Here is a 21,121-nt window from a genome sequence, read left to right as displayed (position 1 = left end):
TACTATTGCACGCAAAAACATTAACCAATAAACATGCAAAGAGCTGCATAAACTTGAGAAACTCAAGTGTTTATGTACTTCACAGTGCTTCCAACCAAACGCCGAAGGCTTGCAACTTTGTCCTCATCCTCACAAGTCACAAACACCACCTTTTCCTGTTCAAGTAATTTTCTGAGAAGTAAGCAAGCACATTCAAAAGGCACGTGGTTCTAAGTGACCATAACACCGACATTGAGCTAAACTGAATGTGCAACTTACCTGCCTAGCTCGAACACCTAAATGTGAGAGATGAGGAAGCTCTTGAAGGAGGATCACCCCTGTAACATTCTCTCCTGAAGCCCTGACCTACAGATTGATGTATATTTTAATACTCCTCTGCATGATGAGCAAATAAATTCTTCTTCAAGAAGCCATACCTCTTCATCACCATCAGCTTCCTTAACAAGCAGAACAATTGGTCCAGCAGAAGAAGGTAAAGATCCAGGAAGGATTCTATCCACCTGAATTTTTGGTGTACAAAACTTCTCTTTTTCATCACTGACGTTTAAATGCAAAACGATAAAGCCAATCAAACTTGTGGAGCAGCTGCCAATATCTCACCTCCACAAGGGTTCCAACTGCGATCCCTGGAACAAGGGGATCCCAACCCTCTTCACCTGCAACTGACCGTGCTGCTCTTAAGAGAAGGCTGCAGAGCTTGGAAAGCTGAAAAACCACACTAGCACAGCATAATTCAACAAAGGAGAGATGTTCAGTATGAAAGTAGCTTCTGCTCCAGATATTTCGTTGAATTTATTGATTTGATGAAACTTTCACAAAAAAAAAAAGAGGATTCAAGCTAAATAGCTTATTAAATTGCTTTTTAGAGGTACCCCACCAAGAAAAAGTACATCGAGCGCTGGCGTTATGGCAATAACACCCGGTAACTATTGAGAGATTGGCTATTTAAGGGCAATGAGAACAAGAAAAATTATGGAAGAGATTTCACCAAAAAGACAATGGTTATTGCAATCCATCTTGAAGTTCCGAGGTAGGGAACCCTAAAAGCTATTGGAAATTCCACAATGCTCCTCCTAGCAATCCGAGGCAAAGCCTTGAATGCCCCTTCGTGGTTCCACTTACAGCAAGTGCAACATCTGATAGATGATGGACAGAAGGACGTGCTGGTATCCCCGTCTCCATCACCCAGTTTACCCTCACCTTCAGATGAAATTCTCTCCATGTTGCGGCACACTTTCTGCACTTGGCCTGAGACGATTCACAAATGTATAGCATCGTGCTACTTACAGATTGCCATCTTCTATTCGTGTTACGCTCCAAGATATGGTCCTACTTTGGCATTGACAAAAGCATTCATACTTGTAGAAGAAAAACCTAGAGCATTAATAAGAGGAGAGGCATGGAGCAACATCTAGCCATGATCAAAGTAGAAAATCTGGGGACGACCTGTCACAAGTTGTGACGTGGCAACCACCAGATTAGGGTTTAATAAAAGCTGATGGAGTTTGCCTACAATAGTAGCAAGCATTCTGCTACTGGACTTAGCCCATCCATGCTGATGTATGGATTCGAGCCTGGCTTAGAGAAAGTCAAGGAACGCCAAGCTCGTGATTTCTTGTATGACATGCACGAAATGCTCGAATTGGCTAAGGATTAGTATAAGAACGGCTCGTGATCGAGTCGCTACTTATGCTAATCAAAAGAAATCTCCCAGGACTCTAGACATGGGACAATGGGGTCTATCTGAAGATACCTAATTCGTCTGGAAGAGTGTCAGTAAAACAATCCTTATACTGATTTAAAAAACTTAGTTGACCATTATCTAAATTCCACAACACTTTTTCAGTACTCACCTCTCTATCTTTAACAAAAATGAAGTAAGCAAAAAGACACTTCTTTATTTCTCTTTTAACAGTGATGTGACTAACCATAGGAATAGGCCAATAACTAGTAGTTGCATCTACATCATATTGCTGCACTTTGAAGGTAAAGGTAATGAGGGAGATTGTGTGTGCGCATTATCAATGCTTCAACAATTCAGTATTATTTTAAATTCTGGTATTTGAATAGCATTTCAGAGATTCAGCAATTCAGTATTATCTAAATTCTGGTATTTTGAATAGCATTCTCCTTCTACTTATTTCTCTTCATTAACATGAAGCCCTCATGTGATTGAGATGGTAATTGAGAGCCAGATCGAGATTGTGATTGGCTGCATGCAAGCTGGTATCACAGCCGTTGGATCTTGCGACCATGGAGGGATACAACAGAAAAATAAGGAGCAAGAGGATTTGATTCGTCATCAATGTAGGGATCTAGAAAATTGTAAATTGTCGAGTGGGAAGCAGTGATTGAGATAGTGATTTTGAGTGTGATCGAGATCGAGATTGAGAGCAAGACTGAGATTGTAATTGCGATTGAGATTGGTTGCATGCAAGCTGGGCTTGCTTAAAGGTGGGTCAAGGGAGCTTCGAGCTCTGTTGTGCAAAGTGCACCTATTGATTGATTGCAATCATCAACTCTATAATTCAAAAAATTTCTCCTACTATCAAATTGCACTTTTCCTCTCTTCTCTATTTATAAAACTGTGTATCTTGTCAATTGTTCTAAGAACTGTTGATCCCCAGAGAGTCAGTGGTCGTCCCTTCCATGAGGAAGATTGTCACCAATAGATTATGAGGTATTGGTCTCGCACTTCGGTCCCCCCTCTCCTCCCTGCACGGAAGGATTTCGTAGCACTATGCTCCTACCTTTCAATGGGTCATCTTGCACTTTTCTCACATTCCATCTTGATATACATATGTCTCGGTGGCTTCAGAATTTTTTTACTCTCCCTCTATGACATTGTTAGCATCCCAAGGTTGTGCTATTCCCTGTTAATATCCCAAGGATCTATTTGTAATCATATCAAATTCTTTACAAGGCCAAATTGACCTAGGATCTTTGCATGGCCATCTCTAAGAACTAATTCGGTAAAATGCATATAATTTTACTGAATTGCCTCAATGGTAGACCTTTTTTTTTTGAACATTCAAACTTCTTTGAAAAATACCTCAATAGGCATGTAAATGAGCCTATCACACTTCTATGTTGCTTACATAAAGACGGACAACATTTACTACTCGTCCAAGTTAAGTCGTAAATTACAATTTTACACAAAAAGGCTCTTTAAAAAAAGAAGAAGAATATTTTTAGCGTTTTTGACTCAAATATGACTCCCAGAGTCTTAAGACACATCCCAACATGATGCTTAGGAAGTTTCATGAAGTTTTGATGTCATATGCAAAAATTACGCTTAAAATACTAGAATCTAGGCATGAGCCACTTTAGTGGCTCCAACCACTTTTGTGGCCCATTACAAGACTAGTGTTAGGCAAATAGAACTTTCTCCATACTACAATAAGAATTCCAAGAAAACAAAGAGGAAAAGCAATCACCTTGCACGAATTTCTGCCTCAGTATAGCATCGAATTGTATTCTCCGGAATAGCAAATGCTTTGCCTAGTTTCTGCACAAAAGCAATTTAGAGTTTAAGAATAAACAAATTTAATCTTAGTGATTGACCATCATATAATAAAATTAGAGACATCTTGATACACAATTTTACAAGTGGTAATTGGTTCTACAAACTTAGAATCCATCAAAAACTTTTGCTTAGAGATTATCTTCAAAGGATGAAACCTTTAAACAATAGGGTCACATATTACATACATGCATTTCTCATCGTCTCTTCAAGCACATATCATGGAATTTTCTCAAGTGACACTTGAAAGTGCAAGAAACTTCAACACTGTGATTTTGAGACAAAGCTAGCTTATTAATCGCAAGGTACAAAAAGTTATATTCCACAGAAACAACCCAAAGAAGCAATATTTGGAGAGAAGCAACAACTCACATGCAACATATAAAACACATAGATTAGGTACTCAAAATATACATGAAAAGAGTCAAAGTCGCGTAGTTACCTAATAATTACATTGACAACCAGATGCCCTAACTCGTAAGTGAATGCATAACCATCACCTTGTTTCTTAAGGTCATCTAGCAAACGACTCTCGTGCGTACAAAAGAGCAATGCATCAAAACGTCCTTGCAGACCTTCTAAAGAAACGGCTATCAATGTATTGCTAAATGGACCGTTTTCTTATTTTCAGAGTAATTTCTATTTAATGAAACTAGGATATTTAAATGTGTACACTTGAACTGTTAAAGTTAGGATAAGTAGACCTACTCGAACTAGAAAGAGCATCAGGAACGGACATCTCTGATGCGTCATATGATGGGTAACATTAAGCATCTTGCAAAAGTTGTTCTCTAAGTTCGGTGGGAGGGACCAGGGAATGGATATTCTCGATGCGTCATTGGATGGGTGACGAGAGCATCGGATAGGGAATATTCCATTGGTCTAGGAAGAAATCCGGACTTGGTAAAGGATTACGCATAAAAATGCAAGCACAAGAATAAAGATGGGTTTTGAGAAGCCTTTGAGAAAAAGTAGGATGTTTTTAAGTGCTTTCCGCAAAACCACATACTTTCCCGCGAGGAAACCTATGTTTGCATTGCATTTGTGCATGTGGTTGCATCTAGGAACGCCTAGGAAGTGCAATATAGCATCAATTTTCAACTCACAAGTTTTTGTTTCAGTTTTTAAACAGGTTCACACTTTTGGCAGCCACTTACTTAAAAATAAAGCATGAAAAAGGGAGGTGCGCCCAATCTACTAATAATTGGGCAAGCAGGCAGCTCTCTCTCTCTCTCTCTCTCTCTCTCTCTCTCTCTCTCTCTCTCTAGCTGCCGCCACCCATCCTCTCTCTCCACCTCTATTCTCGACACAAGGGGGAAAAGCACCAGCCAACCCCATTATTCCTCCAAGGCCTATAGAAGCAGCCAAGCACCCCCTATTGCAACAATGAGAAGCCAACGCTAGAAGGAGAAGGAGACTCTGACATTGGGAATCTGCAAGTGTTTGCAACAGTTCTACAAAGGAAGGTTGCTTTCCGTGCCAAGAGCAATGGGTGACATGAGTTTTTCAAGTTTTTGCTACTACATTTGTGTTTTGCACATACTCCGCCTTGGAGAAAAGAGAAGGAGGCTTCGACCATTGAGGAAGAAAATTATGGATGAAGCACATGCTTCACCTCATGCAAGTCATTGAGGTATCTCCCTACGACCTCAGCATCGGAAAAATATTTCTTTTGAACAAGCCTAAAAGCAAACATCGACCAGTATGTCAGGGAATGCTTAGTTTGCCTACAAGTCAAGTACGATCGGCATAGGGCGCGCGCCAGGGTTGCTTCAGCCTTTGCCTATGCCTGATCAACCTTGGGAGACTATTGCCATGGATTTTATTATGGATCTCCCTATGTCTCAGACTGGAAAAATGATGCGATTTGGACCATTGTGGGCATAGACCTTAGGGCTAGGTTTTTTCTAGCACAAATTTTCAAGCATCATGGGATGCCCAAGTCTATTGTGAGTGATCGAGATCCTCGCATGAAAGGAAATTTTTGGCGTGCCTTCTTTGATAACTTTGGTGTCACAAATTGTTGACGTGTCAACCACTGAAGACACAGGGGGTTAAGACTCCCTGATCCTAACCCTGGTCAACCTGCAGATGGGTGTAGACCCTAGCAGAAGAAGAAAAGACCAATTTACTAAAGACGACCAAGGTGCCTAAAAGACAAAAGGGGTTGTAATAGACTTGGACACTCCAAGCCAAAGATCTAGTACAACACATGCGAGGAAAACTAAAAGAGTTGAAGGAACTGAGAGAAAGACAACACGGCATGGCAGAGTTTTGCACTTAGAAAAACTGGCCCCAAAGATTGGCGCCCCTTCTCGGTATTTCTTTATTATTATGCTTCAATAAGTACAATGTCCAAGGGTCTGCTCTCTCCGCAATACTCCCAAGCTAATCTACTGGAGAGAGGCCCTAGCAATTCTTATAAAGGCCCCTAGCCAAAAGCAATACATGAAAAGCAGTAGTAAAAGCAACTGTTGCCCGAAAGCTAGCGCCCTCTTGGGCTATCCATACACTGTGCCACGTCAGCATGTCAGCTTGATTTGGGCCGCAAACTGCCACGTTATCAATTCGCACGCAATTTTGGGGTTCTCCCTTTATTTTTAAGGTTTTAGGCCCCTCGGCCGGGGTACAGTGAGTTGGAACAATTTAAATGGGTTTAGGCCACTCGGCAAGATTGCATAAGCTGGGGAACTTCTTCTGTTGCTTCTTTAATAGGCCTCTGTCCTTTAGACCATGCCACGTCATCACTTTGTGGCATACCCCACTATCCCGGTCGAGATCTTAGATGAGAATCATGATCATTGTAACTTCTTTAGCAATCACGTTCAAACCGCACTAATCTCTGTGATTGTCAAACACGTCTACGCGTCTATCAAGAGCTCCCGCAGACAAGACGAATATCACTTGAGAAAACTCTCCGTTTTCGCATTCCTTCGATGGAACTGTGCATACTTGAAGGGGATTAGCAATTAGCTAATCCGGTTCCTGTACAGAAGGCTCTTGCCTTGGCAAACACGCATAAAATCCCCAATATTGTACATGGTCATTTGAGAAGCCCAACTAGAGGGGCATTACCATATGTGCAAAGGGAAGAGAGAGATGTGAGAGAGCAAATCGTCGCGCTACACACAGCAAGAAGAAGGCAAGCTTTCCATTAAAGTTGTGATCACCTGCACCCACTACTCACACACACACACTATGTAGCACAATGACTCAAAAATCAGCCCCCCTCATTTTTGGGCGCCCCCGCTTGGGATGAGCTTTCAGGAATAGTGTGTGGCCTGCAGATTGCTCTCCTACTACCATGTGTCCAGTTTGCTCCTTTTGGTTAAATTCCTAGTACCCACCAACTTATAAAGTCTTAGCAAGGAGCCTGAATGACTTTAACTAAGCCTAGCCACTTCTTTACTAGTCAGATTCCAATGCCGATCGACCCAACCATCTCATGGCTGCCTTGCCTTGACTCCTGTGGGTGAAACACTCGGCCATGCAATGTTCGGGCATTTGTGATTTCAACAAGAGGGTCCCAAAAATTAAATGAAAATCAAGGGAAAGAAACCAGCAAATATATAAATAGTGGTTTGTCACAGTCTCATGACATACCCCCCTCTTGAAATCGCAAACATCCTCGATTGCATGCATCCTATACATGCCAGAGATGAGTTAGTGTGGTTAGCACCCTTTTATCATCGCATGTATCCGCAAGAAAGACTGTCAAACATGTATACAAATGACTTAATGAGACCTTCATGCTTTTGTCAACAATGTACACTTCTATTGCGCACTGAATCCATTTGTACATATGAAGTGCTAGCTTTATCATCACCCCTCTTTTGAGCATATGTCAAGCCCTTTGACTTTGCTCTACTGAAGTGATTTGAGTTGGAAAATACGTGGGTTGTAAACCAAAAGCTTCAAGGTAAAACTGCAATACATTTGGTGACTCTATCAATTCACTTTCTTCCATCCACTCTACATCCATAGGTGGATAGCTTTTGAACCTCAACAAACGACTTGCAACTTTTCTTGTCCTTTAGAAGACTTGACTAAGTCTTTAGCGCTTTTTGCATTTCCTGATCCCTAGGAAGCTTTAGGAGTCCCTTTTGCAAAGGACCTCTTAGCTGAATTTTTCTTTTGCTGACCCCCTTTCATGTTGCCCTGAAACCCACTGTCCTCTCCCTTCAACACGGCATGACCAGTGTTAGCAACTTCCATAAGCTAAGGGTAGCCACTGGATTTTTTGGATAGTAGTCTCGAATCCCTTTAGGCAGGCCACAACAATACTTCTCAGTCTGCTCTGTTACTGAGAGCAACGCTTTGTAGAACCTCCGATTGTACCCCTCTATGCTTTTGCAAGTAGCCGCAGTGAGTTGGTGCCAATCTATCATGACATCTGCTTCAAATCCATTTAGCAGCCACGCAGATGCAAACATTTGCATGAAGTAAACCCATGTGGCGGGTGTCTGTCCTTGCATCAACAATGTCGTCCACCATGAACGCGCATTTGCTTTCAAGAAAGTGGCAACTTTCCTCACCTTGGAGGCTTTTGTAAACCACGCAACACCCCCCCCCCCCCCCCCCCCCCCCCCCCCCCCCCCTCCCACGCATAAGCTGTATCAAACTGCTAAAGGAAAGTAAGAGCCTTCGTCTTGTCCTCAAATCCGTTGAAAGTGTCAAACTTCACAGTTGCACCATCTTCTTTATGTGGATTTGGCTTTTCCAATACTCCCTAATTATCATAGGGGTTTATCTACAACATGGGTACAATGGTGGGGATCATCTGTGCCCCTTGGCCATTGCCATTTTGGTTCCCTGGTGCCATATTTGCCTACTAGTCGGAAAAAAACCCAGCCATACCAAAAGTGGCTTGCGGCACCCCAAATTGGCCCTGATTGTACTGAAACTTACCATACATGGGGTTTGGCATCATGCCTTGCATACCCCCAAGCACTGTTCCTGGCATATATTGTTGGTTTCCAAGCGGTTAACCAGACATGCTTTGAAACACAGATCCACCTCCAAAATACCCAGCATGTACCCTGGGTGGTGGAAATACCTAACACACAACTTGGAAATTAGTTCCGTGTCCATTTAAACAAACATTTGGACTCCGAAAGGTGGCTGGCTGAACTGGTATAGCCTGTGAAACTAGTATCCTAATCACGTGTTCGTGGACAGAAGGAATTTTCTTTGGAGCCCCAACTGACTGCGCAACATGCGAGTGCTCCTTGCCTTGCTAGGACGCATAAAGAGCTAGGCTTGAGCCTCAACAGGCTCTCCTGCATGAGAAAGTTGCCTTGTCTGTTGTGACACTGGCGGCGCTTGCAGAAATTTCATAAACCTAAGATCTTGCACCAACCGAGAAAACACATTCACAACAACAACCAATTGTGTCTTGAATGCATCCTCGTCTAGTTGCCCAATCATAAACCCTTGACCTTGTGGAGCATTCACATCAACAAAAGGCATAGACAGTGGTGGTCGTAAACTCTCGCCAACCTCGAACATTGGAGGTACAACCTGTCTGTATTGCGAAGAGGAACCCTCTTCCCTAGCTTCTTTTGTCCTGTCAGCCATAGTGTAATTCCAAATTCATGTGCTCTATGTCTTCGCCGCAAACCAACCAAGGCTCACTCTTTTAAGGAAAAAGTGATTTTGTCCCCGCGACGGAACCATGAAACCGGCCTGTAGGATGGTAGATGTCACGAGGACATGGAAATTGTTAACTATGTCACGAGGACGTGGCAATTGCTAACCTTAGTTGTTGGTTTCTTTCCAATGATTTTTGTTTTATTTTTGAGACCCTCTTTTTGAAGTTGCAGATGGTCGGACATTGTATGGCCAATGTGAACGGTAGTTTCACCCGCAGACGGGAAGTTGGTCGGCATTGGAATTCGTATCGTAAGAGGATGTCTAGGCTCAATTCAAGATCATGTAGGTCCCCCCGTCGCACTTAGCAAGTAGGAAGTGAACTCAATAAAGGCATAAAGCCAAGGTGGGGTCACCAAAGGAAAGTACCCGACAGTTGGGCCACTGCTATTTTGGGCCATGAAATCTGTTCGCGTCATTATCTCTGGAATTACAAGGGGAACATTTTAGAACTATGCCGCAAAGTCAACTGGGCAACCAGTCGGGAGATTTTTAAGCGGAAACCCGGAAATGGAAAATTGCTTATAAACGCGCCAAGTGGCACAATTTGGTGCACTTTCCTCGTGCAAGAAGAAGTGGCGCTGAATTTCTAGCTGGGAGGCTCATTTGCAAGCTCCTGCGGGTTAAGAGCTATTGTGTGCAAGCTTTCCCGCTCATGTACAGTGCAAGAAGTGATGTCCTGCACACTCTACACTGCTCTCTCTCTCCCCTATGTGTAGTAATGTGATGCCCCACAAGAGGGCTCTTCATTTGACTCATGTCCAGCTGTGTGGTTACATGCGTTTTTGTTGAGGCAAGAGCCTCTCTGAGCAGGAATAGGAGTAACTAACCGTTGCTCCAAAAAAAGGCACCGGTGAGGGTGATAAACTCACCGTACAGGTGCGATTTCGGCGTTGGTTATGCGCTGTATTTTGACTGTTTTTCAGCCATACGGACGCCAGAACCCTTGAGAATACCCATTGCTAGGGGGCAATTCAGGGAGAAAACAGGGCAAAAACCAGTAAATACAGAGAGCTGACTTTACTGTTTTTGGGGAGGAATCATAGGGTTTATGCAAGTGGAAGTGAGTTCCAACAAGGAATTGGTTTCGGGCACGTTTTGGGGCTGTTATGCTGCCGAAATTTTGCCAAAGCAGGTGGTATCTAGCTGGATACAGGTAAAGAATTCCTAGGACTCTTCTATGTAATCTACCCTCTTAAAGTATAAAGAAATACCGAAAGGGGCACCAATTTTGGGGCCTGCACGTTGTCGGCGTCTGCTCATAACATTCTAGCTTCTGAGTCGTATGTGTGCGCATAAGTGTTAATTCTTGTCCCAGTTTACCTTTCTAAAGTGCTCTCTATGTGTGTCTAAAATAAAGAATTTTGGGCGAAAGCCAAATCCAACCGCCCCACGGGCCTGTTTCAAGGTTCTGTTGCCGGGACATTAATCACTTTTTCTTCAAAGAGTGAGCCTCGGTTGTTTTGGGTGAAGACACAGAGTACACGAACGCGGGATTACACTATGGCCGACAAAGAGAAGGGCATTATGGAAGAGGGTTCCTCTTCGAAGAAGAGACAGGAAATTCCTATGGTGTTCGAAATTGGCAAGAGCTCACGGCCACGTTAGTCAATATGTCCTGTTGATGTGAATGTCCCTCCAGTATAGGGCTTTATGACTGGGCAACTTGAGGATGATGCGTTCAGGACTCGGTTAGTTGATGCGGTGAATGTGTTTTCGCAACAAGTGTAGAACCTTTATGGAGTTCTGGCAAGCGCCACCAGTGCTACAGCAAAATAGGCAACCTACACCGCGAACAGATCTTGTTGAGGCTCAAGCCCAAGTACTTCATGCGTCTCAGCAGGATAGGGAACACTCCCATGTTGTGTAGTCAAGGACTCCAAACAGGTTCCTCTCGTCCTTGAACAGGTGGTTGAAACGCCTATTCCATAGGTTATGCCAATTCAGCCCGCCACCTTTCAGAGCCCGCATGCTGTCTTGAATGGACAGGGAGCTGGTTACCAACCAATGCACCCAGTTTTTCCACCACCCACGGTACATCCTGGGTATTTCGGAAGTGGATCTGTGTTTCAGAGTATGGCTGGTTATGTGCCTAGAAGTCAGCCGTACATGCCAAGAACAGTGTTTGGGGGTATGCAAGGCATGATGCCAAACCCCATGTATGGTAGAATCGGCATGCAACAAGGTTTTCAGAGCAACCAGGGCCCAATTTGGGGTGCCGCAGGGTCATTTTGGCATGGCTGGTTTTTCTGGACAGCAGCCAGATATGGCACCTTTGACAAGATGTGCCAATGATGCCTACTACGGTGCCCATGTTGCAGACTATTCCTTATGAAAATTTGGGGACACTGGAAAATGTTAATGGCCAAGATGTGCCGATGATGCCTACTACATTGCCCATGTTGCAGACTATCCTTATGACAATTTGGGGACATTGGAAAAGCCGAAAGCTTACAAAGAAGGTGGTGCAGCTGTAAAGTTCAGCACTTTCAGTGGCTTCGAGGATAATGCAAAGGCTCTCACTTTCCTCCAGCAGTTTGATATAGCTTATGTAGGAGGGAATTTTACAGAGAAGGTCAGGAAAGCTGCCACTTTCTTAAAAGACAATGCGCTTACATGGTGAACGGCATTGTTAATGCAAGGACAGGCACCGGCCACTTGGGTCTACTTCAAACAAATGTTTGCATCTGCTTGGCTGTCAGATGAATTTGAAGCCGACGTCATGACAGATTGCCACCGGCTTACTTCGGCTACATGCAAGAGCTTGCTGGAATACAATCAGAGGTTTTGTAAAGCATTACTCTCAGTGACCTCCTACAGATTTGTGCCGTTGACAAGCAGATAGAGAAGTATTGTTGTGGGCTGCCTAAACGGCTTCGGGACTACTGTACCAAGAACAAAGTGGCTACCCTCACCCAGCTCATGGAAGTTGCTAACACTGGTCTTGCCTTCTTGAAAGGAGAGGACAATGAGTTTCCGAGCAACAAGAAAGGAGGGCAGTAAAAGAAAAATTCAAGGAAGAAGCCCTTTGTGAAAAGGGCTCATAAAGCGTCACAGGGGTCAGAAAAGGCCACCAAAGATAAGGATTCAGTCGGGACTTCTGGAGCGCAGGCAAAGAAATAGAAAAGGAAGCCTTTTGTGCGCAAGTCCCTCGAGGAAAAGAAGTCCTAATGGCTGAAAATAAATGCTTTATATGCGAGCCTCCTGGTCACTTTGCTACCAATTGTTCGCAAAGGAAAAGACCAGCTGACTCAGATGATAAAGAAGACCAGAAAGGTAAGAAGCCTAAACCCACGGCAGGTTTGGTGCTGGATATGGTGGGTGATGGGCCTAGTACAGATGCCAGTGAGTTATGTAGAGCATGGGGTAAAGTTAGAGATCAAACGGCACTCATCTCCAAGTGCCAAAGCAAACTTTTTTTTTTACAAGAAGAAGATCCTTCTATTAGTTAATGAAACTGCCCATAGGGCTACAACCACCTCTGCGAGAGAGGGCTAAAACAACCATGATGGGGAGACTCTCCCAATGAAAAAACACCAAATGTACAAAGAGGCTAAATCAAGAGATGGGGGGAGGGAAGAGCCACAGAGGTGGACGGTAGTGCCATCTAAGTACACTCTGGACCATGGTGTAAAAAGGCCCAGGACGCGAGAGTCGAAGGAAAGCCTCTCTGCGCTCCCGCATGCGGTCGGAGCTGCCCTAGAGTCTCTCGAGTTGTCCTCTGAGAGTGTGGATCAACTCTAGCCAAAGATCGCGAACAGTCTCTGCTGTTGGCACAGAGCAAGCCTCAAAGATGCGGAAGCAACGGGCCCGCCAGATGAACCAGAGTGTCAGGGCACTGATGAGCTCCCAACACTCCTCTCTCTCTGCGCCACTCCTGTGGAGTAAGCTCTGTGGAAGGCTGGAGTGTAGGTCGCCCCCCCGGCATCACTATCATCCTGCTGGTGGAAGATAGCTCAAACTTAAGTGCCGGGCCCGTGAGGGTGGACCAAGCAACTACTCCCCAGGTGTACTGTCGAGCCGTGGAAAGAGCAGGCGTAAGCCGAAGAACACGAAGCCACACCTGCTGTGCCAAAGGACAGTCCCAAAGACAGTGACGCTGACTCTCCACAAGATGGTCACAAGCTGCACACGCCGTCGAGACCACTATGCACAAGCCAGCTCCCAACTGCTGTAGCTCCGTGTGCGACCAGCCACTGAAACAAGGTGACTCTCCTCGGCTGTCTGGAGTCCCACAACCTCTCCCAAAAGGTTGCCAAAACTCAACCGAGACCCTCCTCCTGCCAATGAGGTGCTGCAACGGGGCGAGCCTCTCTCTGTGCTGCCAGTATGTGACGTCCTAGTCGAACAGTGTACTCAAAGAAAGGGACACCTTGGTGGTCTGCAGAAGAGAAAGGGTCCCTCCAAAGCCACTCTCCAGGATCCCACTGTACTCGTGCCAGTGAACAGCACTCCCAAGCCCACAGTCTCCAGAGTGGAGTCTCAAGAGCTGCTGGGTCAGGATTGATGACACAAGTCCTCCCACAGATGCCCACCACTCGGATCCTCTAAAAATAGCACTCTGCCACCTGCGAGGCCTCTACTGCAACTTGCTGTAAGAGTCCCTCACCCTGTAACTCGAAGAAAAGAGAGGGAACAGTCTCTGAGCAGGCCCGAACTGAGATTAGAACCTCCAGTCGTGTGAAGGCTCCCATCCACCTGGGTGCTACTAGCTCGAGAGGGGTGAGCCACACAGCTGGAACTGCCTCTGAGATGTCCTGGCACATGCTCTGCACCTCTCTCATACCCTTAGCTGGAAACCCTGCAACTCCTCTGACAAGTCTGAAAACTCTAACCAGCCACCTAAAGAGCGTGCTGGGCCCCCTGCCATGGACCCCAGGAAACATGAGGCCGGCTACCAACCAAGTGGCCTCTCTGAGTGCTAACCATGGGGTTCCAAACAAGGGGCTGTCGTAGGCGCTCCTCCGTGCAAGTAAGCTGTCACTGCTCTAGGCCTCACCGCAAATGCTCCCAAGATCAAAGCAAACTCACAGCGAAGCGGTCCTCCAGTCTCCTGCTCAAACCAACTCTGCGCATCTCTGTGAAGATCCATCTGGTCGAAGGTCGCCAGGGGCCTCCCGCCTGAGGCACCCTAGCTCGAAGCCACTGTAGCAAGAACTCCTTCCAGGGCTCCTCACTTGGAAGAAGTCCTCTGACTATGAACTTCCCAAGAAGGGCTCTGCTCTGCTATGCTGGGTCAATGATCCCAAAAGCCCTCCCTGTGAACAAGGAAGAGTGATGACTTGCCAAGCCACTTTGGCCTGGGCTATCTGAGTGTCACGTCCTGACCAAAGAAAGTTCCTGGTCAGCCTCTCTATCTGGCTGATACAAGAACTCGACAAGATCCAGCAAGAAGTGATGTACCACATAGTCGTCAACAACACCTGGTTGGCCACAACTCTGCCAGCCAAAGAAAGTCGTGCTGAGCTCCAATGTAACAACTTCCTCCTGACAGACAGGAGAAGGGGAGCAATCTGCTGCTCGGGAGACAAGTCCAGACCAACCTGACAGCCCAAGTACCAAACTGCAGTCCCTGGGGGAATCCACCTGAAATCCTCACCTGGAATCCAATCGGGCACAAGAGCACTACCAACCGAGAAAGCCACTGTCTTTCTCCAGTTGATCAATGCGCCAGATGCACAATAGAAGGTCTCAAGAGCCTGCTCACACCTATGAAGGTTGGCCTCCTGGCCATCCAAGTACAAGGCTGAGTCGTTAGCAAACTCAGCGTCCAATAACTCATCTCCCCTGAATAGGAAGTGCTAAGCCCCGCAAACCAACCTGCTGCGACACCAAAAACCTGCTCATCGCCTCAGCATAGAACAGAAAGAGGAAGGGGATAAGAGGGCAGCCATGTCTGACTGAACGTGTGAGCATGAAACGATCACCTCTACCTCCTGACAAAAGTACCTGACTATGTGCTCGTCTGCACAAAGCTGACACCCCTCTGATCCAAGCATCTGAAAAGCCCATCCTACGTAGGGTGCCCTCCAGAAAGTCCCAGTCAACTCTGTCATAGGCCTTCTAATCAAGAAGAAGAATCACCAGATCCTCACCACAGAGCCTCGCTAGGGCAAAAGCCTCCCAAAAAATAAAGATGTCGTCAAGGATACTACGGTCCTTGACAAAACCACTCTGAGTCCCATGTATAAGGCTCTCTAGAAATGGCTGGATCCTCAAACTCAGAGCCTTGGCAAGAATTTTGTAGGCTGAGTTGAGGATGGTGATGGGGCGCCACTGTCGAATCTCATCCAAGGAGCCATCCTCCTTGGAAATGAGGTAGATCAGATGTCACAAAGTGATGACGTGGCGGATAGCAAAAACCCTAATTTCTGCCAAAAACCCTAAAATTCCTACAAACCCTAATTTCTGCCAAAAACCCTAATTTTTGAAAATCGCGGAGGCTTTAAAAATAAAATAAAAAAATAAATGATGAGCGACACGAATCTTGCTTTTTCTCCATGCCATGAGAAAGAGAGAGAACTTGCTTTTTTTTATAAAAAAAAAAGAATCTCTAAGAGAGAGAACTGATGCTTTTTATTTTTAAAAAGCTTTTGGGGCTCTGCTTTTGGGCATCCCTTGTAACCTTTAAATTAGTGGTGAGGGCCTCACTTCTCAGAGCATCTGGACGCAGAGTCTGAGAGTGAATCCCGACCCACTCTCTTGTACTTTGAATTGATTAATACAAAAAGAAATACCGAAAGGGGCGCCAGTCTTTGGGGCCAATATCTCTAGGCACGGAACTCCGCCGGGCCAGTGTACATCTATTGTGATCTGTGACTTGTTTTGAAGTGGTTATTTGGTGCTGTCGCGGTTGATTCTTGACTTGGAGTGTCCAAGTCTGTTGCAGTGGTATCAGAGCACGGCCGATTTCTGTTCTACGGGAAATCCGATCCCTGATTTTTTTTTCCGCAGCACCTATGGCTTTAGGCAATGATCAGTCGACTCCGTCTACATCTGGAGATGCGGGCAGGGATCACAACGAAGATTCCGGTTGAGAGTATGGCCCGCCTTGGCCTACTTAGGCGGAGCGGCGAGAGATGGAGCGTTGCCAGTTGATCGGCGATGCAACAAAGATGATGCTCAATTTTGCCAAGGACCCGAAGATGGCAAAATATATGAACCAGACCTCTTTGGAAGAGGTACAGATGGAGAGGCAGAGAACCACAACACCACTCCCGAAACCCGCTCTCAAGAAACCTTCTGCCTCCAAGAAAATATACGGAGAAGGAACTGGAGAACGTGGTTGATGCACGGATTGCTCAGCTTCTTGACGTGCAAAAAAAAGCCAAAAAGCACGGCAAAAAGCAGAAGAAAAGCACTGACTTTCCAGGTTATTTGGGTCGTGAGTCGACTTTTGACAAGGCAAAGAAACAGAAGAAGCGTGTTCGATTTGAAGGAGTACCCAGTTCTTCTTCTTCTTCTTCTTCTTCTTCTAATAGTTCTTCTAGCTCCTCGGATTCGAGCGAAGAAGACAGAAAAGGTAAAAAGCGAAGCAAGAAACAAAGCTTCGGAAAGGGCAAGAAAAAGGCAAAGAAGGCTACATCTCGCCCAGAGATTGTCAGATCTACTGAGGACTCGTCTACAGACAGCTCAGATTCCGATGACGGAAAGTTTTATGCGAACAAGAAGAATTTTTACAAAGCCAACCAGTACGACTTTCTCGAAGATAAAAGCAAGAAAGTCCGAGAGTTTAAGGAAGGTGGCCACTCGATCAAGTTTGATACTTTTCCGGATACTCAGATGCTTCGAAGGCTTTGTCTTTTATACAACAGTTTGACATCGCTTTCACGGGAGGACGCTATTCAGAGCACTCCAAGATTCGGAGAGCTACCTCTTACATTAAGGGGAATGCTCGTACTTGGTGGTCCACGCTTCTTTTAACAAGAGTGCGCCAGTTAAATGGCTGAAATTTAAGAAGCTTTCTATTTCTTCTTGGTAGACGCAAGAATATGAACGAGATGTACGAGCTGCTTGGAACCATCTTCAGATGACCAAGAAAGATACAATCAATGCTTATTGTGAAAGATTATGGAGCTCTTTTCTACCCGCCTCTTCATTCAAGAAGATCTCGTTCAGAGAACAGATTGAGCGGTTTACCTTGGGTCTACCTACAGAGATCCGAGATCACTGCTTGGAACAAAAGTCAGCTTCTATTCAGGAGTTGATGAGTCATGCGAAGCGGGGCTTTGCCATTCACTCTGGCAGTCTGACCTACCCCACAGATGAGGCCATGACACAACGAGCCGAACAGACTTCTGGGAATGAAAGTAGAAAGAAAAAAAGCAACCCAGAGAAAAATGATGCACGATTCAAGCTTACTCTTGAGGAGAGAGCTCGCTTCATCAGAGAGGGGAAGTGCTTTGGATGCGGGGAACAGGGACATATCTCTGCGAAGTGCCCTAATAAGGCACAAAAAGAACAGAATGATAAAGACGACGACAGGTCTGAGAGTTCGAGAGCAGCTGAGGAATGTGGTAGAAAAGGCAGATAGAAAAGCAGAACTGGTACCACATGGCGTGGGACCTGCACCGAATCTAATGAATGAAAGTACAAACTTTGCCACTTTTGGGGCAAAGTGAAGGATCAGGAAGCTCTTTTGAAGGAGCCAAGGCCAACTTCTTTTCACTTGGAATTGGCGGCTCGATTTGGAATTACGCCCGACAGACTGACGCCACAGGTAGAGGTAGTTCGAATAGCACCCGGATGGGATGTTTCCATTACACCGAGCATTGGCAAACTTTGTTTGCAATGACAGGGGTGTTCACGGCACGCGAGTGCGCAGTTGCTTGGTATGCCAGAAGGTCAAGTTTGACAGGCATAAGGCACAGGGATTGTTACAGCCTTTACCCATACCCACCCACCCCTCGGAAAGTATTGCAATGGATTTCATTTTTGATCTCCCAAGAACACAGAATGATCACGATGATTTTCCGATTACATGGCCCGTCTGAGACAATTGTCTCCGACAGAGACCCCAGATTTATGAGTTTGTTTTGGAGGGCAATTGGGGAGAACATTGGCACGCAGTTGCAGTTCTCGTCATCGTTCCACTTGCAGACTGACGGGCAATTTGAGATTGCCAATTCAGTGATTTTAGATTTATTGAAGTCTTGTATCTCGGATCAGAAGACTCAATGGGAAAAGAACTTACCTTTGGTGGAGTTTGCCTACAATAACACGATACACTCTTCGACGGGGAAGACGCCATGTGAGATTGTTGAAAGTGCTGCGAAGGTTCCATCCTTCCTGAGCACGAAAGATTAGATATTTGAAGCGGATGAATATTCGCGAGATTTGGATACGGCTTTTGCCAAGGTTCGCGGGACTTGCAGGAGTCTCAAAAAAGGCAGCGGATCGCCATCGTCGCGATTTGAAATTGAAGGAGAATGATTGGGTGCTCTTACGTTTTGAGAAGGCACGCCTACGAAAGAAAAAAGGGAAAGGAGAGGCTTTTTCCAAAGCTTAGTATGCGATACTACGGACCTTTCCAGATTACTGAAAAGATAAATGATGTCTCCTTCCGATTGAAACTGCCAGATACTTGGAGGATTCACAATGCATTGCACGTGAGTCTCTTGAAACCTGTTAAGGGTGATGTTCCTGATGATGGGGAGCCTGATGAGCAACCCGAAGTGGAAGAAAACGAGGAGATCCTTGTTCCTGAACAGATTTTGGCACATAACGATACGAAGAAAGGTAAAGTCCGAAGGCGGTTCTTGGTTAAGTTCAAGAACTTTCCTGCATTTGATGCGAAGTGGATGGAGGAGGAGGACCTAGCAGATACTCCTCGGATTGTGAAACTTTACCTCGATGTTTTGGTTTAGCATAGTCTACTCCAAACGGAACCCAGAATTCAGCTTGGCCGGAGATCTGGTGCAGTGGGATGCACAAGAGGGGAGTCACTCCGCTCCCTTGTCAACAGATGCCTCGATTTTGATACTAAAGTCATTGATGTCTCTTTGAGCTTCAGGGATACTGATAGCTGACAGTATTCTGCTGGATGACTTTATGAAATGGAATTCCTGATTATGATACTGATTTGTTCTTGACTTCTTGTGAGTGCAGGAACTGATAGCCAAAATGACTGCAGCATTTTGGTCTGATTGATCTCGAATAGACATGGTTGCAATAGGGGTTAGTCAATCGGACATCGATGAGGTCCCGATTGGACCTAGATGTGATTGCTAGCTATATTGCCAATAAATCATGGTCTAAGATCCGAATGAATGTTGAATGTCATGTGATGTCGTGTGATGTCTTGTGATGTCGTGTTATGTGACTGTCGATTTTGTACATGTGCTAGATGTGTGTTCCTAGTACGTAGGTACTAACAATCAGTGTCTGCTAAGACGGTTTATGGCTTTTGTCGATTTTGCAGGCGTAATCGCGGTCGATGACAATGCTTTCAAGGAGGGGGTATGTCACAAAGTGATGACGTGGCGGACAACAGAAACCCTAATTTCTGCCAGAAACCCTAATTTTCGAAAATTGCGGAGGCTTTAAAAAATAATAATTAAAATAAAAATAAAAATAAATGATGAGCGACACGAATCTTGCTTTTTCTCCATGCCATGAGAAAGAGAGAGAACTTGCTTTTTTTTATAAAAAAAAAAAGAGAGTCTCTAAGAGAGAGAACTGATGCTATTATTTTTAAAAGCTTTTGGGGCTTTGCTTTTGGGCATCCCTTGTAACCTTTAAATTAGTGGTGAGGGCCTCACTTCTCAGAGCATCTGGACGCAGAGTCTGAGAGTGAATCCCGACCCACTCTCTTGTACTTTGAATTGATTAATACAAAAAGAAATACCGAAAGGGGCGCCAGTCTTTGGGGCCAATATCTCTAGGCACGGAACTCCGCCAGGCCAGTGTACATCTATTGTGATCTATGACTTGTTTTGAAGTGGTTATTTGGTGCTATCGCAGTTGATTCTTGACTTGGAGTGTCCAAGTTTGTTACATCAGACCCTCACTCATGCTATCACGCATCTCTCCTGTGTGCAAGATGTACTGGAAAACACTACAGAGATCTGGGCCAAGCAAGTCCCAGTACTTTAAGAAAAAACTGGGAGTCAAGACATCCTCACCTGGACAGCTACTATGGGGGAGTGCACTAAGAGCCGTGTGCAACTCCTCAAGCTGAAGTGGCAGCTCAAGTCTCTGTGAAACCGGCCTGTTAACTTCAATAAGGCGGTAGACATTACTTCAAACCTTGATTTAGCTTTCGCCCATTATTAGTCGTCCATTCTACCTGTACTTTCAAGACACAACACGGGGGAAAGGGATACAGGCTGCTCGATTGCACTTGTATGAGTAGACCGACACCAGATTGGCCCCTAACTTAGGCGCCCCTTTCGGTATTTCTTTATTGTTCAGAAGAGGAAATAAACGCTGTGGTTCCCTACAAGCTGCCCAGCACAAGCTTGGCTGAATTTCAACTGTTCTGGCCCGATTTTGGCAGCATAACTGTACTAGGACCCTTCACAGTCAGTATTCCCACGCATTGAATGACTTTCCCGATGCATATAGGCACTTTGCAAAACCTTGTGAGAATCTACAGCATGTTGAATACTCCGTTTTCAGCCCCAAAAATGCGCAAGATCACCTGTACAGCGGTCCCCTCGCGTCCCCGAACCTTCTGGGGGTATTAGGGTCTGTTTAGGGCCAAAACCCTAAACCTGCAAAAATACACAGCAGGCTGTAATTTACTGTTTCGGGCTCCGTTTCGCGTGCGGGTCGCATCCGTAGCAAGCCCTCGAGCTCCTGCACCTGTAGGGCTACTTGCCCTTTGAATCGGACGAGATTTCTGGCGTGAAACCTCTCCGAATTCACCTGTACCTACGGGGGATTAGCCGCTAGCTAATCCAGTACCTGTGCAAGAGGCTCTTGCCTCGGCAATCGCGCATGAACCCA

General features: G+C 45.4%; 1 protein-coding gene across 3 annotated transcripts in view; it reads right to left on the bottom strand.

Moving 5' to 3' along the window:
* PWD (chloroplastidic phosphoglucan, water dikinase (ATGWD3)) overlaps nt 1–21,121 on the bottom strand; it is a 157,132-nt gene that overhangs the window by 1,690 nt on the left and 134,321 nt on the right. For all 3 annotated transcript variants that reach the window (XM_086516600.1, XM_086516598.1, XM_086516599.1), the window contains 5 exons: nt 3,438–3,508; nt 601–718; nt 417–500; nt 259–345; nt 79–155 (listed from right to left, as the gene is read on the bottom strand). In XM_086516600.1, coding sequence (XP_086372726.1) covers nt 79–155; nt 259–345; nt 417–500; nt 601–718; nt 3,438–3,508 — 437 coding nt within the window. The remainder of the gene's footprint in view (nt 1–78; nt 156–258; nt 346–416; nt 501–600; nt 719–3,437; nt 3,509–21,121) is intronic.

The sequence above is a fragment of the Adiantum capillus-veneris genome, chromosome 7 (genome assembly GCF_014529385.1).
Source record: "Adiantum capillus-veneris isolate H3 chromosome 7, ASM1452938v2, whole genome shotgun sequence".
In the NCBI taxonomy this organism is placed as follows: domain Eukaryota; kingdom Viridiplantae; phylum Streptophyta; class Polypodiopsida; order Polypodiales; family Pteridaceae; genus Adiantum; species Adiantum capillus-veneris.
The sequence above is the reverse complement of the archived record's forward strand: the minus strand, read 5'-3'. Positions and strand labels throughout refer to the sequence as shown.